Here is a 26,481-nt window from a genome sequence, read left to right as displayed (position 1 = left end):
GTGGCCTCAAATCTGCAGAGAGTTGCAAAGAAAAAAGACATATGGCTTGGCTGTGTCTAACCCCCAGCCAGAGCAGTATTTTAAGTGAGAAGGGGCTTTTCTGTAGCCTCCCTGTCAGCCAACCGTTTGGCAGTAGGGGCAAGTCCCCCCCCCAAAAAAAGGAAGGCCCTCAGGCTCCCCTGCATTGCTTTCTGAAGGAAAAGGCCTCCCTTCCCTCAGTCAGGGCCTGTCAGAGGCTCCTTCGCAGCAGGCCTGAAGGGGGGGGAGGGGGAGCATTCTGCAGCCTCCTGCCAGCTCTGTCAGGGTTCTGAGGCAATTTACAGTTGGACATGACAGTTAGGACAGCCTTGGGGCAAAAACGGCCTGTCCAAGCCTCTGTTCTCATCCCCCTTGGCAGCCCTGCTAACCTCCTCTCCCTTTAGTGGTCAGGAGCAGACTGGCAGCCAGACTGGGCTGGGTGAATGGAATTTTGGTCTGTCCTGGTGAGGGGCCAATAGGAAGGCACTATGCGCGCCTCCCCATTGGCTGCTTGGCCCTGGATGGACACTCGGAGGGCCCAATCAGGAGCCGCTTTGCGGCTCCTGATTGGGCCCTCTGAGTTTTTATCCTGGACAGGGCCCACCCTAACTCCTCCCCAGGTGGCCTTACTCTTTTATTTAATAGGACCCTGTCCTATTTAAAGATATGACTCTTGTCAGTAATTCAATATTGGAAGAGATTATGAAGCTACAAAATCACACGTGAAGTCTGAAGGAACCTGTTCAGTGACTAATGGGTCTGCTTGCTAATATGGGAAAGCTCTGTAACTCTCATGTTGAATCAAAGGAAGTAGCAGATGAAAAACATTCTTGGAAAATAGACCATACTCTTCCATTAGAACATTCCTGGGTAGCTTCATTTTCCCTATCGATTCCCATACTTTAGTAGATGACATGTAAGCTAAATCATTGTTCCTGAAACTTGAATGCCATATTGAGAGTGTAACATACTTTCGGATAGTGGCAACTGCTAGTAAGATCATCATGGGTGGCATAGTGTCAAAACAGACGCAATGCCAAATTTCCATTCCAGTAGCACTTTTTTTTGAGGCTCTTCCTATGTTGGTGAACTGGTCGCTGAAGGAGCTGCCCCCTGGAATTAGTTCACTGTGTGTATAATATGTTCTTGACATTTCATTGCTTAAGCATGCAAGTGGCTGTGCCATCTTCTGAACTGTTAATGCTTGCAACATTGGTGCATACGCAAAAGCTTATCCAAAGCTTTTTGTATTAGGACCACTTAAAGTTCTTCAGGCACAATAACATTAGAATGTTGCAGTATTTTTCCCCATAGGATTGTGAGTTAATGGCGTTGAATTAAAGAAACGAGTTCCTTGAATCCTTTTAGAGAGTTGTTGAAACATCAGCACAGCTCCATAGCATAAAATTGTACATGGACAGATGAGGTGAATTGTAGTTCAGAAAGGAGAATAGATTGCTGGTACGCTTGCGTTTCACCTGTAGGTGGCCTGCTGGCTGGGGTGATAAAAAATTTGTTGGTTCATGGGGTTTTGTGAGAAAGCTGTTGGTCTGTTAGGAGAGCTTAACATGTGATGGAGTTTCCTATATATGACTTTACTTACAGTCATTTTGACCGGTACAATAAATGCTGGGATATCAAAATACAAGGTAAAATGTTGAATGCAATTAAAATTATTATTAATAAACATAAAACCACAATTAAACGGTAATCTATATTAAAATTTGCAAACATGGCTTTAAAAAATGCACAGTTTTATTTTCCTATGAATTTTTAAATAAAATCAGAATCCAATAGCACCTTTTTCTGTGCATCTTAATGACAGCAGCACAGAACTGGGCAGTACATTGGGTGTTTTGGGGGTTCTCATCATTTAGAAGTTTCTTTACCTTTTCTTTTGCTGCTAGGCCTGAGTACCTCTCTAATATAATCTATATTGTTTTGTCACATAGCATATCATATATAGGCAGTGGAATAGAAAATGTTCCCTTGTTTCAACTTGATTTCTGGGGCAGGGGCATAGTCTCTGATGGAGGAGATTTTAAAAAAAATATCTGTTCTCTAGTACTGCTGTAGTACTGTAGTACTGCTGTAGGCAAGGCTGAGCATCTGGCAAGTATTATATATCAGTTTTCTTCATGTAAGGGGACATGCTGCTAAATGTAGGGAATATTCAAATACAAATTTTCCAAATTAAAGCAAAATTAACACTTGCTTTCAGTTGGTGGTGTACATCTTCAGTGCATAGCATGTTCAATACACTGCTGGCTTGTGCAGGAACAAACTCAGATGTGAAGTAACCATGAGGGTTTTTTTTGTTTTTTTACAGAGACCATTTCTGCACTGGGAACTTTTCTGCTCCAGCTCCCATGTGGGAGTACAAATCCAGGGTGGATGAGGTACATTGGGCCAAATGCTCCCCCTTGCGGGAGCAGGAAAAAATTGGACATCTTGCCATGACTCAAAATCCAGCCTGCCACCCAGCGCAAAACCTCTGGTGCAGAAATGGTCTAGAGTCACACGCCTATCTTTTGAGGGTAGGAGGCATAGTTGTATTTGCAACAGGACAAACACTGAACTAGTTGACATCTTTTGCATAGCCCTAAATTACACCAGGGTTTCTCACTCTGCTCTGACATGGGGACAAGATGTATCTAGTTCAGTCTCCAACTTGCTGACCTTGTCAGTTATGTCTCTTTAATTTGATTAACTCTTCAGTCTCATGTGGTGACTTGATTGGCATTTCTAATAAAGCCCCTGCAGGAATAGTTTGATGTATGACATGCCATGTGGGTGATGACCTCATTAACTATTGGAATTCAGAGAGAATGAGCCCACTTGTTTACATTGGCATAAAGTAGTAGAAACATTTCAGGCTATTAAGACCTTCCATACTGTCCAGGAGTTTCATACCAAATGCCTGTTTGTGTAGTCTTAAGTAGCTTGCCCTGTATTGTGTCCTGCAATACAGAGAAATTGAGAATGTGGTGGTCCAATTTAGGTTTAAACCAACTTGGTGATTTTGATTGCAAATACATGGGGGGATACTTGTCAAACTGTATACTTATTAGGTGTAATACATTTATGTGGAGCTGTAGATGTTTTTATTATTTTGAATTCTACTTGTCTAGCTTGTTCTGCAAATGGGTAAAATCAGCAACTCTCCATACATGCACTTTCTTTGTTGTGGCTCTAACCTTGACGAATGGCCTGGTTGAGAAGGTCAGAAAATTCCCACTCTCCTGCCCTCTCGCAATCTATGTAAAACTGAACTGTTCACAATTGGTTTTCTGCGCAGATAATAAGTCTGCACAGAACAAGATTATTTCCTAAATTTATTTGGATAAATGATTGGGACTTGTGGTGTTTATTGCTAAATGCAGTGTATTGTAAGTAGGAAAAAATTCTCCAGGCTTTAAGAAACCCCAGAAGTGGCTTTATCATGAGAATATGTTTAGGAAGTATAGCTGTGTACATGCCCACCCAGAGCCCTTCCCCACTCCTTCCAGGTCCATCATTGGCCATTGGGGGTCAACATGACCATATACGGTCATATCACCCAATAAGTGCTTAACAAATTTTTTTAAAATATATACAAAATTAACTAACTCCCACTCATTTGGGAAACACTTCCAGGGCTGTCAAGAAATCCCCAAGGTTTCAGAAAACCCTGGTTGAGAAAGTCTGGGCTAGATTCTTGTGATAACTTGAAGACTGACACTTCATTGTGACACAAGATTTTGTAGACAAGAGCCTGCTTCATGGGAAGCATGAGATGTATTCTCAGCTGACAGAAGTATACGAGCACAGTGTAAATAGCCAAAAGGCCATACAATGTAAGAGTAATAGTTTGTGATATTTCAGTGTTAAATCTGAATGTCTCAATGTGATTACTGTTACTGCTACAGCCATAGTAATTATAGTAATTATAATGAAGCAGAGCTGAGAAGACAATAACAGTTTCCCACCAGTTGTGGGGATAGACCATAAGCTACATGGCCTGCCCTCTGTAAATTGTAGTCTACCATTTTTTCCTGTGGATAGGCCTTGATTTTCAATTCTCCTTGTGAGCCATAACTGTCCCAGAGACAGACAATATGTGATTTATTGGCACAAACACCAGTGCAAGAAGTTTGAGTGGCAAGAAAGTGAGCATGCTTGTCTGCAAGTTACTTTGGAGGCCTCCTTCCAACCCATGGGCTGACGGGCAGTTTTGGTGGGGAGGCAGGGACTTACCCAGTTGCCACCCTACGATGCTGCAGTGTAATCTCTGGCTGTGTAGCCACAATCACAAGATGCTCTAGGATTTTCCTGAAATGGTGACATCACTTCCAGTTATGCAATCAGAAGTGACATTGCAGAATCACCTATTTTTCCTGTGCCATTGTATTGACTGGCAGTGGGGGACTGAGAGCAGACTACTGCCTGTCAAAATGGGCAGTCCGGCCACCCTGCAGAGCTTGATTATTTCCTTGTGGATCTTAAAGGCGTCCGTGTTCTAATATCCCTTTTTAAAATTGTATGTTTCTTAGTCAAAGGATTCAAGGTTCCTCAAACTTCTGAAATGATTATTCATTCTAAGTCATAGTATTTCCTTATCTTGCTCTTTGTGTGAAGCCAGTTGTATGCTATGCTTAGTGTTCTAGTGCCCCACATTCTATTGTTAGTCCAGTAAGTAAACCAAGGCTATTTATTTCTCTGTACAATCTCTTATTGGCTTTTGTGGAAGTATGAAGCTGTCAGGTATGTGAAGAGGTGCAAAGAACTGTGCAAGCTGCAAATCCATCTTTCATGCTGGTTCTCACTTTCTCCTCGCTACCTGCTTTAAGCTGAGGCATTTGCACTTCATGTGCTATAGAAAACAGATTAACCATTAACCTGGTCTATATTCAGATGTTGCATCCTGCTCCTGAACCATGTTCTCAGCCTTGTATTCATAAATGCAGAGCACAAAGAAGAGTCTCAAAGACGAGCAAATGTATTGTGGCAGAAGCTTTCTTGATCTTGAGCCCACTTTGTCAGATGCCTATGAAATATCACAATTCCTCTGCACAATGCTTGTACAATGTGTAGAGCCATTCAGACTTGCAAATAAGTTGTAAACTGTCCAGAACAGGTAGATAATTTCCTGAGAACTCTCACCCCTTCTATTTTAATATTTTGGTGTTATATATTTAATGGGTAGGAGGCTGCAGTGTAATTTAAGTGCCTGAAACTTTAAAGATAATGTTGTCAGTACCTTTTGAAGGTCTAACAAGCAAAGGTTCCATTGGTAAAAAAGCATAAGAAGGCTCCTGAACAGAAGCTAGTCTCTTGCTAGGGTCTGATTTCTTACTTCTGTTGATTTGATTAGCACTTCCTTATTGTTGTTGTCAGCCATTCAGTCGTGGCCGACTCTTGGCAATCCCATGGCACAGCTGTCGCCATGATCCCCAGTCCTGCACCGCCTCCCTCAGCTGTTCAGTGTTCTGGCCAGTATCCAACCACCGTGCCCTTTGTAAGCCTAGTTTCCTTTTTTCCACTGACCAATTCTAGTATAATTGCTTTCTTCATTGATTTGGATCACATGATATGGCCAAAGTAAGTGAGCCAGAGTTTTGTGATTTGTGAAACCCATTGGAAGCTTCTTACTGTGGGAGGGAGGGGGAGAGGGAAGCAGGGCCGCGCATTGCGCATGTGCAACTGGGCCACGCATGCGCCATGCATGGCCAAAAACGCGCAATTGCAGGACTTTCACGCATGCGTGCCATGTGCAGTCGCGCAGTCGCCCTCCATTCTGACGCCGGTTCCCAGCCTGAAAAAGGTTGGGGACCACTACCTTAAAGGACCCATATTCTGTCTGTGCTGAAACAACTGCACTGGATGCCAGGTTTTTTCTGTATCAAGCTCAAGGTTTTGATTTTGACCTTCAAGGCCTTATGCAGCTTGGATCCCACCTATCTGCAGGACCGCCTGTCTGCCTAAGCCCCCCGTAGAGCGCTCCACTCTGTGGGTATGAACCTACTGGTTGTCCTGGGCCCCAGCCTGGTAGAGTCAGCTCCTGGTAGAGCTGAGGGCCCTGACAGAGATTCTGCAAGGTTCTGCAGGACCTGCAAGATGGAGGGTGCCTGGAGTCACAACCTTGAGGTCCCGCCCTATGAAGCTCCCAACCTGATATTACCACATGAGAACTGTGGGGGAGGTTTGTACTGTACCGCCATCTTGATGTTGTTTTAATATAACAAAACAAAATCAGAGTCCAGTGGCACCTTTAAGACCCACAAAGACCCATACATCTTTGTGGGTCTTAAAGGTGCCACTGGACTCTGATTTTGTTTTGTTGTGCTGCTTCAGACCAGCACGGCTATCCTCTTGTTTTAATAGTGTTATATTGTTTTAATTGTGGTTGGGGACATTTAATTGCTGATATACTTGGATTGTCATTTTACTGTTTTTGTGAACCACCTCAAGTTGGCAGCTGCCGGAAGAGGCGGGGTATAAATGTAGAAATAAATAAATAAATCATTGCAGAGGGGCCGAGAGCAATTCGACATTTTATTTTCATACAGTCAACACTCATATTCATTTGTGATCCAAGAAAAATGAATTCTTGAAGGCATTCTATATCTCTTCACCATCCATTGTTATTGTGGTGTGTCTGCTTTTTTTTGCAGTGATAATTATTGTCTTTTTAGTGTTTAAGAAAAGGGTAAAAAGCACATCCTACCTCCCTTTAAACAGGCAAGTCAGCTCTAATATACTGACATCTGTGGACACGATAATTCAGTCTGGCTTGAATGTGTAAAACAAAAACAAGCAAGTTATAATAAGTCTTGTTTATGTTACTTGTTTCATGTCAAGGACTCCTTAGCTCAGTGGTCCCCAATCCCTGGTCCGGGGACTGGAACCGGTCTGTGGAGCAGTCGGTACCAGGCCATGGCTCCTCCTCGTCCTCCTCCCCGTCTGCTGCCTTGGGGGCTGCCCTGCCATTCTGCCGCTGGCTCACCTTTGGTGCTCTCCAGCAGCCGCCATGGCTGATGCTGGCAGTGTCCCCCAGCGGCCTGCGGGAAGTCAGGGGCGCTGGCGGGAAAGCAAGTGGAGTAGGGGCTCAGGCGGCAGTGGCGACGTCCCTTGGCAAAAGACTACCCCCCCCTCCCAGGCCTCAGTAAAATTGTCAAGTGTTGACTGGTCCCCGGTGATAAAAAGGTTGGGGACCCCTGCTTTAGCTTATTGAGTTTGTGGACACTTCTGATACTTTGCAAGTGGAGAATGAGTGCCAACTCCAAATGACCCTGGGGGGAGCAGGGCCAGTTGCAAATCGACAGGAGAGTGAGAGCCAAGCCATTCCCCTATGATGAAGCTGATTGTTAGTAAATGGATGCTTCTTTCAGGTGTTGTCTCTTGAGTTTTGAGGTGTTGTATATTTTTTATCTATATCTATACCGCTCTTCCCTATGACTCTGGGCAGTTTACATAAAACATTGTAGAACATTTACATAGAACAATATCAATGTAACAGATAACAATAACTTACCATCTAGAACAGCATTAATCAACCTATCCTTAGATAGGTTCGACTTCTTAGTCTAAGGGGGGGGACCTGTAGATGTTTTTAGTCTGTTGGCCTCAAGCAAATACCTGGTGGAGGAGCTCCCCTTTGTAAGCCCTGCAATTGAGGATTACTATGCTGTGTTGACTAATACCAAGGGTTGCCAACTTTGTGTGGTGAAATATATTGAGATTTGGGGAATAGAGCCTGGAGAAGGTGGAGTATGGAGAGGGGAGAGACCTCAGCAGGGTATCATGGAGTCTATGGTACTAAGTAGCCATTTTCTCCAGGGGAACTGATCTTGATTATCTGAAGATCAATTGTAATACTTGACTGCTGATCAGAAGGGGAAAGTACAAGCTGCAAGCCTCCTCAACTTTATGTGTGTCTGAAATACTCTAGGTATGTTAAATATTTGTGATACTGAAATCCACCTTATTCTTCATTAGGTTTTGGTGCCAAGTGATTAACACAGAAAATGAGGAGGTTTTTGAGGCCTGGACATGATCCAGTAAGAGAGAGGCTCAAGCGTGACCTTTTCCAGTTCAACAAGGTATGTGGCCCAAAAAACTAGCAGGAAATGTTTAAACAGCAGCCTGTCCAGGCAGGCTAAAGTATGGGAAGGAATGGGATTGTTTAACTCTGCAATGGGAGAACTGTATTCAGTAGGGGTGATCTTATTCTGCTTTAAATGACCACAGGCTAGGCAACTAAGTAAATCTTTGATGCACTACTGCTGGGTTTACTTGGCCATATTGCAGAGCATTTACATTTGCTTGTCTTAATTGCAGAGCATTTACATTTGCTTGTCTTAATTGCAGAGCATTTACATTTGCTTGTCTTAAGATAGCAAACTGCTTCCTGGCTTCCAAAGGGTAGTCAGATCTTTTTTGAAGAGGCAGAACACATTTGTGCAATTTTTTCTCATGGCTGAGGCAAAAGAGCTATTTTGGTTTTGTTATAGTACACTACTATTAAATAAACACGAAGAAGATCATATGCAACCAGCATGTTTAAATCTTTATATGTAGATAAGGGATTGAGGGATTTTGTTTTCATTTTTTAACTTGTTCTCAGAAGTAAGCGGGTTAATTCAGAATGAAAACTCAGACAAGCTGATGTATTGCAGTTGCAGTGCTGAAGGTGTTACTTCCTCTGGCATCACAGCACAAGACAGCATTTAGTCAAGTGAACTACAGTAAATATAAATATAACCTGGAAGCTCCATTCCTTACCATGCCACTTCTAATTCTGTGTTGTGATTAGCAGAGCTGGCTATTTGGAAGTAACAAACTGTCTAGAGCAGCCTTTTTCAACCTTTTGAAAATGGAGGAGCCCCTGAAATAATTTTTCAGGCTTCAGGGAGCCCAGGAAGTGGTGTCATCAGGCCACACCTCCCTGTCACATCCTCCGGAAATGACATGCTACTTGAAGTGACATCACTTCTCCTGTTATCAGGCAGGAGGGATAGGAGGTGTTTTAAGGCAGGAGTAGGCATGCAGGCTCCACCCCCTCCTAGGTGCAGAAAACATGAAAGGATTCAAATCACGCGCAAGGGGGAGGAGAGAAATGGAAGCGGCTGGTTCCCTAGCTTGTGGCCAAATCCATTTAGGTGGGAGGGGAAAGGCTATAGGCTCCCTTCAGACTTACCACAGACCCCTTGGGGTCTATGGACCTCTGGTTGGTAATCCCTGGTTGTGGTGCTGTGGCTGTGCTTCCAGCTGCCAAGCTAGCACTGTTGAGGTATTGACAGAAGAAACAGGAGACCGGACGTGCTGTCGCGCCCCTAAAGGGTTGCTAGGCTTTATTGAGGTCTTCTCTGGGGTTAATACAGGCTCCTTGGGTGGGGGTGATGGTCGTGCCTTGATGCTATCCCTGGAGCTTTCTGACTCCTCCAAGGAGCTACTCGTGCCCCCCTCCATCATGTCCTTTTCTGCCAAGGGCTCCCTTCTGTCTTTATCCTTTTGCGTTCCCCTTGGGCTCTGCTGCTTGCTCCAAGTCTTTCTTCCTTGTTCCTGTCGCCTTTTCCACTGTTTCCAGTGTTTGTCTGTTTACTCTCTCTTCCACTCACTCTCTTGCCTTCTCTGCCATCCCTTGGTCTTCCTGCACCATTCCTTTTATCTTCCCTGCTCTTGGTTCTTCCAGCCCCTTCCCTCTGGTTATCCAAGGTCTCAATAACTCCGCCCCATACCCCGGCGTCCTGGCTGCAAGCCGGTGCCTTCCAGCCCTCCCCACCTGTCTCTCCAAGGCCAAGGAACCAGCAGGCAGCCCCACAGTCATCCCTGGATCTCTCTCCATCCATCCATCCTGAGCCTTGCTTGCAGGATTGTTGGTATTTGGGGGCAGGGATCGGCTGGCATTGCCCGCCATCAGTCTTATTCTCTGTGGCTTCAGGTTCCTTCAGGGGGGGTTGGGAGGAATCTGACCTCCCAGGCTGGAGGTCCTGGTGACCAGGCATTGCTGGGAGGTCCAGACACTGGTCTAGATTGTAGATATCACAGCACAAATTGTTGTTCATATATGTGAGAAGGTATTTGTTAGTGTGTTATTTGTAAAATGGAAGTCTTGTACCTTAAAAGGTTAGAGCTGGTTTGATGCCGAAGTGATGCAAACACTGTCTTGGGGTGCAAAATCACCATGGGCAGTCAAACCAATAGAGCCACAGTAGTAATGGATACAATGAATTACAAGCACAAAACAACTACTGTGCATAAACTTTATAATAAAATGCTACAAATTATAGCATTTGTATGTATTTGTATTTGCTTTAATATTATGTATATGTTTACTAGTAGAAAGACCCATTTAAAAAATGGGCTGGGGTCCAGGGCCCACCTTCTCCTTGCAGCCAGGAGGCCGGGAGAGAAAAGTTGGTCATGGAGTGCAGACAGGAGGGTGTTCTTCACTCTAGCCCAGCAGGTGCTGCAGAGCTCCAGGAGTGGCACAGTCATGCAAAATATGGTTGGAAAGCATAGTTGTGTACATGCCACCCCAGGGCCCCCCTTCTCACCCATCATTGGTTATTAGGAGAGAGGGTGTGTGGGTTGACATAACTATATATGGTAATATCAAGGTTGACTCAGCCTTCCATCCTTCCAAGGTCAGTAAAATGAGTACCCAGGTTGCTGGGGGTAAACAGTAATGACTGGGGAAGGGAATGGCAAACCACCCTGTATTGAGTCTGCCATGAAAACGCTACAGGGCGTCACCCCAAGGGTCAGACATGACTCAGTGCTTGCACAGGGGATATCTTTACCTTTACTTACCCATTCAGGAAACCCTTCCAGGCCGTTAAAAAGCACTAAGGTTTCATGAAATTCTGGTTGAGAAAGCCTGTAATAGATAAAGCACACAACTCAAGAGTTTACAAGATCCAAATCTAAAATTTTACTTTTAAATTATTTTTAAAATACAGTTTTCTGAATTTCTTTTCATTGGGACTCATGGAAGTGAAAATAAACTGTAGGGGAGGGGGAGACAAGAGGAGTAAGTCATGATAAGATATTTTGTTGTGACTATTGCAGCCAGAACTTTAAAATCTATTCTCTGATTCTAATTGTTTTAAGACATAATGTGTTTGTAACATAGAGCTTTGAGGACAACTCAGGAACTGGGTCAGACTTTCCTATCAAGTTCTGTATTGACAAACGCAGCTTTGTACAGGGGGCAAGAACAAAGTGCTATAGGGGATGGAAGCTTCTTGGCTTTCTAAAACTTTTAGTTGTTAGAAATAATAACTTCAGGCACTTTCAGGCAGAGTTCTTCTGCGGGTGTTGGAGCCAAAATACACATTATGTGTGATATGAGTTGGGTTGCAGATGACCAGTCAGACTCTCAGTCACATGTTCATAAGGGGATTAACCTTCAAAAACCTCTTAGTTTGTGGCTCCAGATACTGAGGAGAAAAGAGAGGCTCAGTCCTGCCCTCATACACCACTTTGGCCAATGAAAACAGCCCTATGGGGTTATCTGCTCTTTCCTCTGGCTCCATGCATCTGTCCCAGGGTAAGTGAATCTCAAGAAAGGGGAGAACAGACCCTTCCATGGCTGTTTCCACTGGCAAAAATGGCATAGGAGGGGAAGCCTCTCTGTCCCCTTCAGTGTTTGGCGGTCCCCATTTGAACATGTGAGTCAGAGTTGGGTCATGCACAAATAAGCAGACTTGTCATACATAACATGTATTTTAGCCTTCAGCTAAGTTCATTGTAATCATGGTTTCCAAGCAATATTGTGCCCAAATTGCCAGCTGTTCCATGTGGCAGGTTCTATATGAGGTAAGACTGGTTTTCACCCTTGTAAAGCATGGACCAAAATGTGCAAAATGACGTTTTGTACTTGTGAACTAGTCAAGTCAAACTTTATTGCACTAGGCTAGCGATCCCCAACCTGTGGGCCGTGGACCACATGTGGTCCGTCAACTAATTGGAGGTGGGCCACGAAGGACGTCTTCTCCCCCCACCCCCGGCCCTTTACAACACACTTCGGGTGTCATTGTCTCCCATCACTCCCAGATGGGACTATCTCACTGCAGAGAAACAAGCTCAGGGTTCCCATTGATTTGTCATTGTCATGAGTTAAAATTTCCATGAAAATAAAATGTTCCTTATGTTCATTGTTGTGGCATGGCTGTATCTTATTTTGAAGGGATATTTAAACATTACCATAGCGATCAGAGAGCGTTAGGGCAGTGGTTGAGAGTAGAGGAGTAAACTACCCCCCCACCGGGCCTCAGTAAAATTGTCAAGCGTTGAGTGGTCCCCGGTGATAAAAAGGTTGGGGACCACTGCACTAGGCCATAGGCCATCACAAAATCAGATACAATAAAATTGTTAATTAGATTTGTGAATCTAATTACTTAAAGCGGAACAACCTTGAATTAAGGCATACTGGTGTGTGTGTGTGGGGGGGAGAACGAAGCATGCTAATAATTAAAAGCAGAAGACCTGTGAGGATTTGGGGGGGGGAGCATCTCATACCCCCACACACTGTTTGCTCTTTCCCTCTTCTGAAAACCCCAGTAGCCTCTACCAGTTTTTCTCAACTTTTTTACCATTGAGAAACCCTTGAAGTGGCGCAATTGTGAGAATCTGGTTGGAAAGCATAGCTGTGTATACGCCAACCCAGGGCCCCTCCTCTCCCCCTCCAGACCCATCACTGGCGATTTTGGGAGGGGAATAGGGTGGGTTGACATGACTATATCTATATATAGTGATTCATACTTCTGACAACATACTGAAGGTTCCAAAGACACCAAGTGAGGCATTAAACCATGAGCTAGTGCCCATTGCATTATAGAATGCCATGGACTTTACTACTAGTATGGCCATATCACCTGATAAATGTTCAACAATTTTGTTTAAATTTTTTTTTAATTCCCACCCTTTCAGGAAACCCTTCTAGGGCCATCAAGGAAGCCCGCTCTAACCTTTTCTTGCTTCCTACTCTCCTCCCCCACCCACCAGCTAACCTCCTGTCCTCATCTTTTCTTCCACTAAACAGCCTCTTCCCAGAAAGTGTGGCCCAGTTGCACAGGGCCAGCTACTGGATTGAGTTGGGTCAGGCTGGTTTGGTTAGGCCCAGCTGCATGGTGAGGAACCTGCAAGTACTTGTATAGAGCATTTTCCTTTCCTCTTTGACAGCCAGCATGGTATAATGGTTAAAGAGTGGATGGCCTCTAATATGGGTTTGATTTTCTACTCTTTCACATGCAGCTAATTGGGTGACCTTGGGCTGGCCACAATTCTCTTAGAGCTGTTCTCACAGAGCTGAGCAAGCCCATGGCCTGGTAGAGTTTGCAGGAATCTCCCTGAAGTTACAGCTCTAAAGCTAAGTATGAAACTAAACGTGGCTCTTACCCCATTTTCCTAACCATCTTACCCCATTTTCCTCACCATCCCCAGAACAATTGAGTTAGGTTTGGCTGAGAATGTGTGACTGGCCCAAAGCTACCCAGTGACCTTTTTCAGCACAGTGGGGATTTAAACTTTGGCCTCCTCCATCTTACTCTGAAATTCCAACAATTACATCAGAATGACTTTCATGGTGTTGCTTATGTTGAACAGTAGCCAGTAGCCAGACATGGTGGCAAGTAACTTTCATGGTGTTGCTTATGTTGAAAAGTAGCCAGCAGCCAGGCATGGTGGCAAGTAACTTATGCTTGTTGCCAGATCTCACCCTGATGAATTCTTCAAAGTCCAGGACAGCCCTTAGAAGGCCCTTGCCTTTTACTGACAGAAATCAAGGCTTCAAGGCTGACAATACTGTTGTGGCTGCCTAGCAACAGTCCATGAGGGTATCTGTTTTGTAAAGGTATAGGTGATGCTTCTATCTTTTTTTTTTGGTGGGGTAATCCTCCATTGTTATTTTTTTGTTAAGATTTCAGATTTCTCTGCAGATCTGGGGCTTTTCTCAGTTTTGTAGAAAGATCAATCTTTTCTAAGAATGACCCCAGTTCCTGCATTTAAGTACCTGCAGATGGACCAGGTTTAAAATTAGATACATTGATGTTTCTGCCCTGGAAAAAGATCCCTTGTTAACTGAATATAATGATTTCATTTTTAAAGGTAGCATTTAGTAAAGAGACATCCTGGAAGTTCTTTGAAAAATCAGAGTAAATACTTTGCCATACCAAAGTCATTTAGGTGGTTAATCATTTACTCAGTTCCATATCTTTCTGAAATGAATAACAGCTCAACTGTTCTAAATTAACTGTGTGTGATTCAAAAGGGAAGACTTCCCCCTTCTATTGTTGCCTAAACAAAATTGTTGGCTCTTCACTAGAAAAGGTTCTTTCTAAGTGTTTCAGAGTTTAGTTGAATTAATTGACATTTCTAGTGGGAGGGTGGTATATAAATTAAATAAATAAATCATGTTAAGTCTTAAGTGTTTAGGCTGGACTTCATAACCTGTGGATGCAAAAATTAGATGATACCACTATGGCAACCTCAGGGACATGTTCAATTATCCAATACTTTGTTCATGGCGTTACTCAGTACTTTGTACATGGAAAAGAGCTCAGTGATTCTTACCACAAACACTATTTGAGCTCGCAAGACACAAATTGGACTTGGAGGACTCTTAACACAACTTGGAAAAGGTGTATGTTTGAAAAATAATACAGGGTGCAAATATGTCCCTGTTATTTAGATAAATCAGTTAAGATCATAACCCTGATAGGATTTGTAGGTGTTGGGTTTTTACTAATGCATTCTTCCCTTAGAAGATTTCCCAAGCCAGCTATCTGGATCTGGGCCACAAAGGGTTTTGTGGTAGTAGTTTTACTTTAATTTTTCTTAACACCAGCAGTGGTTTAGATCCAGCATTGGAAAGTGCTGATGGTCTCTCCTCTTCTTAGCTTTCCTCAGCTTCTAGCAGTCAATTTATGATGTGGGGCAAGTTTATTCTTGGAACCACATGGTGAAATAAGCCACATGGGTTGGGAGGCTGCAGTGGGGTAGGTGAAGTGATTCTCCTTGCATGAGCACAGCTCTGATGATGAAAATGGAAGGGGGGTGGCTTTCCCCCCTTCCCTATCCCCCACTGTAGCTGTCTGGCCTGTGTGGCTATTACTCCATGCAGAAACATGGGAATCTATTACTTTTGGACAGAGATAGCTGTCGAGGATAGAAGAGAGCTGGCCAGATCAGGAATCCTTGAATGGACTTAGCATGGGCCTTTCACTGAACCCCACCAGAAGATATTTGGGCCCCTTAAAATCACAGCCATGTTTCTCATATTAAATCTGTTTCCTGCTTTGGTTGTGCCCATCTGTTCTGAAGCCAATCTGACTTCATTAATGGCTATGTAAAAGGAAGCATAAACTATTTTAAGCAGAAACCTCTAAATTCATTTTATACATTTCAACTTAGGATAGTTCTGCAGCTTTTTTCTGTGGTCGCTCAAGAAAAAACACAAGACATTCAGTCCTCAGCCTTAATGCCTATCAGAGGTGCTACACACAGAGACCAATATTACGGGAGCCATAATAGGTAATGATTGAGATTAAAGAATAATTGTTGATAATCCACTATAGATCTTACATAATATATATTTAGGGTTGCCAACGTTTGAAGGTCCCCTGGGGATTTGGAGGTGGCACCTGGGGAGGGAGGAATTTGGGAGAGGAAGGCTGCAATTTCTTCAGGTTAGCTATTTCTAATCTAGGGATCATTTGTAATTCCAAGATCCAACTAAAGGTTGGCAAAGTTTGACATTAAATTCTTGTTCATTAGGCACTTGGCCCAGAATTAGAAGCATCTATGTGTGAGTTACTATGGCATTCGCTTCTTCAGTGCTGTTGGGGGCATCACTGAAGTCCTTTGAACTTGATACAAGGTTTGGCAATAAATATGCTCTTGTGCTTCTGGCTGGGAAATAATATGCAGTTATATACTGATACTGATCCTTTCAAATCAATGGAGTAAGTTAACCACAGAGGAGATTTCAAAAGTCATGTATGGCAAAAATGTTCTCTAATTGATACAGCATAGCTGATTAACAGATAAAAGGCCCTAAAAAGGTAAAGGTATTCCCTGTGCAAGCACCGAGTCATGTCTGACCCTTGGGATGACGCCCTCTAGCGTTTTCATGGCAGACTCAATACGGGGTGGTTTGCCAGTGCCTTCCCCAGTCATTACCGTTTACCCCCCAGCAAGCTGGGTACTCATTTTACCGACCTCGGAAGGATGGAAGGCTGAGTCAACCTTGAGCCGGCTGCTGGGATTGAACTCCCAACCTCATGGGCAAAGCTTTCAGACGGCTGCCTTACCACTCTGCGCCACAAGAGGCTCTACTGATACTGATCCTTTCAAATCAATGGAGTAAGTTAACCACAGAGGAGATTTCAAAAGTCATGTATGGCAAAAATGTTCTCTAATTGATACAGCATAGCTGATTAACAGATAAAAGGCCCTAGAGCTAACTATAATTTTAATGGTACTTTGGTCATAATAGCCATATATCCTCTAATAATTATGCACTGAAAGACATCTATATAGATCGACAAAACCACCAGTTTAAAGTACTTGATTTAAACCATTATAAAATGGTTTAAATGTACAGATTAAAAAATAAAAAATAATGTTCCCCATTAGTACAGATTTCTATTTTTATACAATGGTAAAACTGACAATGAAAACATATTAATATATAATTAATATATAATTAAATGAATATTATCACTGGTCAAGAGGACTTACTTTATCTTAGATTTTTTTTCTTGAGATAGAAAACATTACATCACTATACTGGTAATATTATCAGTAACTCTGTTGTAAACATCTCGCCCCAGATTCAAAGCAGTTTATTTTAATAAGATGGAAAATCAATGCCCAAATGTAAGCTTAGTAGGTAGAGGACTAATACTTGGAATCTGAGGATGAAGCAAATTTATTTTTAAATCAAGTTTAGCAGTTTAAAAATCTGATACTAGTAAAAGCATCTTATTCTGTTGGTTTATTTATTTATTTTTGGATACCATATAGCTACGTGGATTAAAAACAAATCAGAACAAGAGTTATCAATCTCAAAGTGGAACCTAGAAGTTTCTTGGAGTTGCACCTTATCTTCGGATATCAGATCAATTCCACTGGCAGAAACAGCAGCTGTGGATGGTAGATGGGCTGCCAGGCCACTGACTGAAACCTTTGGGAGTAGGGACAGGTACATCGGGGGGGGGGGGGAGAAGGCGTCCTTCGGGACCCACCTCCAATTAGTCGAAGGACCACATGTGGTCCGCAGCCCACAGGTTGGGGATCGCTAACTTACCGTACATCTTTCCACCCACCTGACACATGGGGTCTGATGTGGAGGTGGTTCCGTGAACCAGAGCCTGTTACCAGAGAGGGAAAGAGATATGGGGGTAACTTTTCAACTGTTCCTTTGCATTATATGATTGTTTTAAACTGGGGTTGATTTTAGTATTGTAGTAATACATTTATGTATTCACTGTTAAGCTGTAAGCCACCACAAACCGGCCTTGGCTAACAAGTTGAAATAAAAATAAGTTAAATTTGCATGTTAATCTCACAAGAAGGGGAGGAATTGAAGGATCTGGCCTTTGACCCCTAGACACAGGATCACAGAGCATGATATTGACTTCCTAGTGATCTCCCTGTCCAGACAATGCCCTAAACTTTAAAAACAAATTATGTAAATTTATAAATTCAATGAATTGATGTCTCAATCATGTAGAATTTATTGCTGATAAACAGAATTAGAATAATTAGAACAGGTCTGTGTTTCCCTGAATCCTGTGTTCAGTTCTTTCTACATAACAATACAGATTTTCCAGGTAGCCAGAGCCTCCTGCTGTCCTCTAACTTGAAATGGTTCACATACTTCTCTCTGCACTTCTGTTAACAAGTGGGGGTATTAGAATAATATAAGAAAATCAGTAAATATTTGGGAGTAGGTAGCAAATGACTTCCTCTTGATTTCCCTTTGCTCCCCCTTATATACAGGTGCTTGAGCTGGTTGATTTCTCTCTCTCTCTCTCTCACACACACACACATATATTCAAACTGCTGTCGGCATTCTGGAAAGTTTGGGCAGCATTTCCCCCTCCAGTTTACAAAGTCATTATTTTTCCTGTGGACTAGGGAGCCTCCTAAAATTGGTTGATGGAGCGCAGGTTTTATCGTTGATACAACTGTTTGACCAGGTTTTTGTTACTAAATGCTATGTTGAGAGAAGTGAGAACATAGTGAATATGCTTCTGGCTTTACAGATGTAATATTATGGCCTTTTGCTTGTTTACAGAGTGGGACAGGAAGTGGAACTTGTTGATAGAGAAGTAGTGGTATAAGCTGGCCACTATGAGTTTCCTATAGGTGAGCAAATATCTCTTGGAATGTTCTCATTGTAGCTCTTAACTGTTGAGCTAATCCACAACACAGTGAGATCTGCAACTCAACCTGGCAAACCAGCTTGGTAAATAGATTGTCCAAACATTAAACCTCCTGTTTGGCATAGTCATACTATTTCCTGTCTTTAGCTGTGTTGGATCTTGCTTCTTGTATATTGTTGTTGTCGAGGAGAGGAGAAAATATAGAACCTGCTTTGGATCTCTGTTGGGGAGAAAAGTGGGGTATAAATTATATAATTATTTCAGAGTGATCCTCTTTTACCCTTTCCATGTTTTTAAAAAAAAAACTTTTCTATTTCCTACCAGATACACTCTCTTCTTTTGTGCAATTAGGAAGAAACAGTGAATCCAGAATGCAGAGGTGGATGTGTAGACAAGCCATACATCACAATTTTATTTTCCAGCCACTTATTCTCCAAAGTGCTCAGGGATCTTCCTTCTTATTCCCCCTGTAAGGATCTGTACTTCCTTGTGTTAGTTTTGGATTATTAACCTTGCAGAATTATGTGCCTTGAAAGTCTTTGCTTGAAAAAAGTAGAAAAAGTAGTTTTAATCACCCTCAGCTGCAGTGGCAGTCACATTGAGGCAGTCTCCCGTTTTGTACTGAATCATTTAAGCATCCCACAAGTCTACTCCTTTACTACTGTAATTGCTAAACTTAAAAGCTGCTAGGTTTCTTCATTTAAACTACTTCCTTTAAAAGAAGCATAAATACAACGTCTGCAATTCACTATTGCCATTCGTATGCCAATAACAAACTATGAGTTTGTTATCTCATAGCTAAATCTGTCAATTTGATAAATGTTTGAGATAAATTAAAATGGATCAGCTCCTATAGTCCAGAACAGGGGTAGTCAAACTGCGGCCCTCCAGATGTCCATGGACTACAATTCCCAGGAGCCCCTGCCAGCGAATGCAGGGGCTTCTGGGAATTGTAGTCCATGGACATCTGGAGGGCTGCAATTTGACTACCCCTGGTCCAGAGTTTGTTTTGCCAGTTGACCAAAGCAAACTGTTCCAGTCTCTCTTGTTTCAATTTGTAACCTTTTTGTCCAAAGAATTTTTCCTAACTACCTCAGAGATTGTTGCATTTTAAGATGCTGTTTGTCTTGAAGGCTGTGTTCATGCCAGTGGTCTCGCTGCTTTCTCTCAATAATTCCCTGTGTGCTCCTCCTGTGTGTTTGCACTCCATGTGGCAAAATAACAAACAGCTTATAAGTGTGTACTTCAGCCTGCACTGTTATGTGGCAGGCTGAGGCATGCATTTGTGAGTTGATGGGCAGAATGTGCCTTTCAATTTTTTTTTTGCCTAATCAACTTAAAAAAAAATCAAACTCCCCATCTATATTTACCTATTTTATCGTTTGTTTAAGACATTTTAAAATACATTAAAAATAATTAACATTTATTGGGTGATATGATAATGATAGAGCCTCTTGTGGCGCATGGTGGTAAGGCAGCCTACATGGTGTCTGAAGCCCTGACCATGAGGCTGGGAGTTCAATCCCAACAGCCGCCTCAAAGTTGACTCAGCCTTCCATCCTTCCGAGGTCGGTACAATGAGTACCCAGCTTGCTGGGGGGTAAAACAGTAATGACTGGGGAAGGGAATGGCAAACCACCCTGTATTGAGTCACCCATGAAAACGCTAGAGGGTGTCACCCCAAGGGTCAGACATGACCGGGTGCTTGTAGAGGGGATACCTTTACCTTTACCTTTATGACAATGATCGGCCTGGAAGGGTTGGGAAGGGGAGGGGCTATGCTTCACAACCATATTCTGCCAGATGGCCTCACTTCTGGGGTTTTTTTGAAGCCTGAAGAATGTTTCAGCGGTTTCTTAACAGTAAAAAAGTTGAGAAAGCCTGCCCTAATTGAAGGCGGCTTGTGGGAATTTGAGCACCCGGGACTACCTTTTGCAAAAACCTTCTGTTAGACCAGGAAGCAGAGTGAAGTGAAACTTCAAAATGAAACAGTACCCTTCATAGCGTAGCTCAAGAAAAGCTCTGTATGGCTGGCATGTCTCAACTTGGTAGTGTTAAGTTAGCAGACTGGCAACGTTTAGCTGTCAGACAAGATGGTTCAGCTGTGTTATACCTAACTGGAATCCTTCCGTTTCAGTTCATACCTAAAAGGGATTCCTTGCTTTTTGCCTTTTCGGGCCTGCCCCATTAATTGATGTCAACACAGACATCTTTGTTGACTAAGCAGTTATAAAAATCTGATTAAACTGTTGCTCCAACTTTGTTCCTTTTCTAAGGAAGGATTTGATTGAGCAGCTGCTTGCCATCATAGTTGTAAAATTATGAATGATGATGCCAGCGTTTGGCAAGAAGAAACTGCTGCTAATCTAATCCTTCCAGTTTAGCCCTGAGGTTGAGTCAGCTTCTCCATTTAGAAGCTCGTCTGAATGTAGGCTGAACCCCCAAGGTGTCAGATTTCAGCACTCAAAGGCTAAGCATTGTTTTTCTCCTGAAAACAGACTGCTACTGTCATCCACCTTCAGGGTATGCCCTTTACAAGGCTTCATTGTTTTCCTTCCTTCTGTACTCCTTTTTCTCTCTGGTGTTTTGGCACTTGGTGATGTAAAATGGAGGTCTTCTCTGAAGTGAATGCAGGCATGGATCAGGCTGCATGGATCATAGTGGCTACATTTGCAATACTGCACTCTATGGTGGGGGTTCCTAAACGTTTTTGGGCTTTTTCCGCCTTGGCTCCCAGGTCACATCCGTAGTGCCTCCCCCCTCCCAATATGAACATGCACCTCTTTCCTGGTGGTAGGTCAATTGTGAATTGAAAACACATTATATTGCTTATACTTTTTCTTATTGTGATCCAGTAGGCATATTTTAGATTTTAAAATATTTAAAAATATATAAGTTCTTTTAAAAAGTCATTTGTAAAAGTCACTTTGGGTCCTCATTGGGGACAGAGATTTTATTTGGGGGGGGGAGCAAAAGAGAGGGCAAGGGCAGCAATGGAAAATTCCATGGTCAGGAACAAGCAGACTTCAGGGGAAGAGTTTCTAACTCTGGGTTATGAAAGCCTTGGAGATCTGGAGTGGAGCCTGGGAAGGGGAGAGTCTGAGGAGAGAAAGGCCACCCAGGCCACCTTCTGAAGCTGTTGTTTTTCTTCAAAAGCGGAATTGGCCCTGGATGGTTTCCACACTGGAGGCTTCACACCGGTTTGAGCTGGTGCAGGTTGCCCCGCCTCTTCCTGCTTCTGCACAGGGGAGCATTTGGCCTGGAGCACCTTGTCCACCTGGATTGGTGCTCCTGTGTGGGAGCCGGGGCAGTGAAGTTCCCAGTGCAGAAATGGCAGGGTCGCTACTACCCAGAGGCAGGCAAAGGCAAACCACCTTGGGACATCTCCCACTAGGAAGAGTTAGACTGCTGCCCCCTACTGCCCCAAAATCTCTCACTCCCCCCAGGGGTGGCATATCAGACAGTTTGGGAACCCTAGCGCAGTGGTCCCCAACCTTTTATCACCAGAGACCAGTCAATGCTTGAAAATTTTGCTGAGGGACATCACCGCTGCCGCCTCAGCCCCTATTCCACTTGCTTTCCCACCAGTGCCCCTGACTTACCGCCGCCCACTGGGGGGAGCTGCCAGCAGCAGCTGTGTAGTGCCACACCAAGGTGAGCTCCAGCCATGGTGGCTGCTGGAGAGTACTAAAGGTGAGCCGGCGGCAGAGTGGCAGGGCAGCCCCCGAGGCAGCAGCCAGGGAGGAGGATGAGGAGGAGCCGCGGCCCGGTACCGACTGATCCATGGCCCGGACCAGGGGTTGGGGACCACTGCCCTAGAGTATAGTCTGTTGAACATCAGTTCTGTGATGCTGCAGATTGCAAGCTGCTTGGGTTAGTTTCTCTTTCCATTCATTTGATATGTGCTTTTATTAAGGTTGTCCTAACCTTATTCCAGCACTCACATAGTTACCATCTGTTAGGAATAATCTTTTTCTTAAAAAGAGGCATTCCTAACATGGGTTGTCTTGTAGCTTTTGGAATCCTTTGTAAGGATGGGAAGAAATACTGCATGTTCCTTTTGCTTTCTATTTTCTACTTACATACAGTGTGAGGAATGGTCATAGTTCACAGGTGAAGCACAAGCTTTGCTGGTGCATGATTTCAGATATCACCTTGACTGTTCCAGTTAGAGGTCATCTTGTATTGTTGATCTGCCTTTTGGAAAAAAATGAATAGGAGACAGCAGCTTCAGAAAGTGTGCATTGATATTACCTTGATGGCTTAATTGTAAAGGCCACTTGGGAGAAATTGTCTTGATACATTTCAAAATGAAGCTTAATGGCCTTGTCTTTTACTACTGGTGGCTTTTCACACATTTCACACAAGCATTTCACACATGAGTGCTCTTATGAGGGAAGAGGATTCTGAGCTCGATAGTCTGGCAGTCCAGCTGTGTACGAGATGTCTGTAGCATTCCTCTCCGAAGTAGCTCAAGAAAATAAGGGAAATGCCAAGCCAGATGCTGTGGCCAGTCTTTTTATAAGCAACTAGTAATCAAGCCCACTGTAATCAAAATACAGCGGGCGCTAGGCTAGGGAGGGTTTAAAAGGTGATTTAAAAGTCTGAACTCACAGGAAATTTAAGTGTTGAAATAAATATTTAAAACATACTTTAAAAGATCACTGGCAGTCTTCAAGCAAAGGTTAGATACACACTTACCTTGGATGCTTTAGGATGCTTTGGGCTGATCCTGCGTTGAGCAGGGGGTTGGACTAGATGGCCTGTATGGCCCCTTCCAACTCTATGATTCTATGATCAATGACAATTGGTTCCTTATAGGATTTGACTCTAAAACAAACTGAAACTTTCTGATCCACATAGATAGTATGCAGAACATGACATATTAAGAGATACAGATGTTAGATAATAGGATCCTACTGTGATAAGCTATACACAGCAGTAGAGTCCACAGTTCTAATAATTTATCTACGTAAGTTTGTGAACCAGTTTGTAAAGTGCTACAGTATTACCTGCACAGAAATACCCTCTTGAATGGTTCAGTTTTGCAGAAGACCAGGAGAGTGGGACCCTCGCAGCCCCTTCTTGGGCTGACCATTCCTCAAGGCAGAAGCTGCAACGAAGGAAGCACATGTATGGACGGTTATTGATGTTGCCCATTTGCAGGTTGGCACTTGCAGAAGCCCCTCCTGACATTAATGAAGTTTTCATTGCTGAGCATAGTTAGGGAGAGAGCTGCAATAAGAGGGGCCAAGTGCTTTGTATGTGACAGCTAATATCTTAAACTGAGCCTGCTAACAGATGGACAGCCAAAGGAGGGTTTGCAGAATGGGAGCAATATGCATTCTCTATATAGCTCTTGCTAATAGTTGAACATGACATTCTGGACCATTTGGAATTTCCAAATTGATTATTTGATGTTGAATGTTGGTCTCAAGGACAAGAGTTAAACTCCTTTTTTCCTAAAGTAGTTCAGTCATGTCATTTTGTTTGAAAATTGTTTAAAGGTATGAGGAAAAAGGTAAAAATTCTTGCTGCGGATCTCTCTGGCTCACATTTTTTTATGTGGAAAAGTTCTGGTAAGAAATACTTCCTGTTGATTTGGTCTGACACCAGAATTCAGGTGGGTTCTGAAATGGAGAAAAAAATACCACTTTCTCCTGGCTACTGTTAGTACAATAATACTTTATATATTCTTTGTTTCCTCCAGACTGTTGAACATGGCTTTCCCCACCAGCCTAGTGCCCTTGGCTACAGCTCTTTCTTTCACCTTATGGCTATTGGAACCCGATCAGGAGCCATCAAACTGTATCCTTTTTGCTTGCCTCATGAGCTGCATAGTGGTATTCAGCAAGTGGGTGTGCTGAGATGTGGTGATGTTGAGCTTTTACACATTCTCATCAATTCCAGCGACATAATCCCGTATGTTATAATTGCGGGGTGGCTAGAATGGGGAAGGGGAGCAGAGATCAGAAATAGTAACTTAATCCTGCCTAGTGAGTTCCTGGTGGAGGCAAGATTTGAGTTTAAGGAAATCTGGTGAATCAAAAATTTAATAGAAGTTCCAGAGAAGTCTGAAATGCTCCGAACTATAATTAGTGACAAAAATGATTTTCTGATTGCTCTGGTCTACTAGAAAATGCTTTAAATAAATAGCTTTTATTGTCATTCCCATCCTGAGACTTGTATGTTTCTCTGGATGAAAGAGTTTCTACTTGCAGAGCATAACTTTTCACTGTGCACCCCCCCCCTCCACCTGGGGCAACATTTCAGGGACCATTTACCACTACAGTGGGAGGTAGGAAATAGTTCTCTCCATAGAAACACTCCTGTGGGTCCAACACAGTGTGTGTTTAAATAGCCTTAAGGGCTTTTTTTAGCAGGGGGCAGTATCCGTGGCTGCTGTTTGCACTTTATTGTGTTAACACTTTATTGCTAGTCACTTAACTGTGGTTAGAATGTCACCACTTGTGTAGGAAGCGCCCTCAGGAGACTTCTGACTGAGAGCACAGCATCTAAACATTTCACATGAGGTAAATGTAAGCTTGACATCAGCCTAATTCAACTTCAATAAGGAGAAAAACTGCAGTTACTCCAGGTCAAAATTGTTACACGCCAAAAATTGAAGGAAGCTTAAGCACTATTGACTTTAACCAGGCTTTCAGCTATGGAACTCCTGGAGTGGAATTTATGGGCTTGCATGAAGAAACCAACACGGTAATGCAAATACATTTCATTCCTGAACAGGTGAGTAAAAATCAGATCAAACTATAGTTGTGTTTTACGGAAATGCATGCTTTCAGACTTCTAGAGTCTGTATGATATTAGTGACAAGAGACTTGCCACAAGTATATCAAGCACAGACTTTATGACCTGTTGCTTTGAAACGCTTCAAAATGTCTGGATGAACTTTAGATTATTGATTTGGAGGATTTGGTTTCTTTCCTCGTGGTAACAAAACCTTTCAATGTAATCATAAAACAGGGCTGTCTTCCCTTGGATACTCAAGGGATTATACTGGGGATGTCAAATGCTCTTCATGCCTGTTTGTTCAGTGCCGATGTGGCTAAGAGGTCAGTACTTCTAAGAATCCACAATGTTTCCTAGCAGAAGAAAAAAGTTGTACTGCTGGAGCTACACAAAAGGATCTCTTAAATTCTGCAGCCACGTACTTAGAGCGCACACTCACCTATGTCTACTATCAGAGAAGATTACAAATTAATGGCTTGCTCCTCAGATGCATAAATTACCAGATTTCTAACCAAATGCATTTTATAATCTGAGGTCCTCATGTTCCCAGTGACACTGAGGCCAATGTATCTCCTGTATCTGTCACAAAAGACAATACAGCTCAATTGGAGTAGCCTCAATTGGAGGAAAGGCTGAAGATTCTGGGACTTTTCAGCTTAGAAAAGAGAAGACTAAGGGGGAACATGATAGAAGTTTGTAAAATTGTGCATGGGTAGAGTTGACAAAATACATTTTTCTCTCTCTTCCAAAATACCAGAACTCAAAAGGCTTCTAATGAAGCTGATGGGCAGTGGGTTCAGGACAGACAAAAGAAAATACTTCTCAGAGTGATTAACATGAGGAGTTTGCTGCCTGAGCATGTAGGGATGATCATAGGAATAAACAGTTTTAAAAGGGGTTGAGATAGATTAATGGAGAAGACTGCTAGCCATGGTGACTTGGGGAAATAACCCCATTCAGAGGCATCAAGCCTCTGAATCCCAAAGCCAGGGAGGCAACATCAGGGGAAGGCATTGGCCTCTGTGCCTTGCTTTTGGCCATTCGGAGGAGCTAGTTGTCAACTGTGTGTGAGCAGGGCTCAGTCCAGGAACTCACAGTTCAGGCTCTCCTGGAAGAATTGTACTTTAGCAATCACAGACCAGTCATATCTTTCTTGCCAGTTGGCAGGACTCTGTGGCATACCAACTAGAACCCTTGTTTAAGACACCTCAGCTGGGTGCGTGCCTGATCGACCTGGAGGAGGTCCTCAAGCCACTCACCGAGGGCGTTCGTGAACATGTCAAAGTCATAGAATCCCGGTGCTCCCATATCATACAAGTCCACTAGCGTTCCAGGTGGG

General features: G+C 43.1%; 1 protein-coding gene across 7 annotated transcripts in view; it reads left to right on the top strand.

Annotated features, from left to right (window-relative positions):
- Window positions 1–26,481, top strand: part of LLGL2 (LLGL scribble cell polarity complex component 2) — an 82,053-nt gene that overhangs the window by 11,901 nt on the left and 43,671 nt on the right. For all 7 annotated transcript variants that reach the window (XM_077327822.1, XM_077327820.1, XM_077327814.1 and 4 more), the window contains exons 2-4: window positions 7,996–8,099; window positions 24,103–24,200; window positions 25,058–25,139. In XM_077327822.1, the coding sequence (XP_077183937.1) occupies window positions 8,025–8,099; window positions 24,103–24,200; window positions 25,058–25,139 (255 nt within the window). In that variant the 5' untranslated portion in view covers window positions 7,996–8,024. The remainder of the gene's footprint in view (window positions 1–7,995; window positions 8,100–24,102; window positions 24,201–25,057; window positions 25,140–26,481) is intronic.

This window comes from Paroedura picta, chromosome 3 (assembly GCF_049243985.1).
Source record: "Paroedura picta isolate Pp20150507F chromosome 3, Ppicta_v3.0, whole genome shotgun sequence".
NCBI classification, from domain to species: Eukaryota; Metazoa; Chordata; class Lepidosauria; order Squamata; family Gekkonidae; genus Paroedura; species Paroedura picta.
This window is presented reverse-complemented; position numbering and strand designations above follow the sequence as displayed.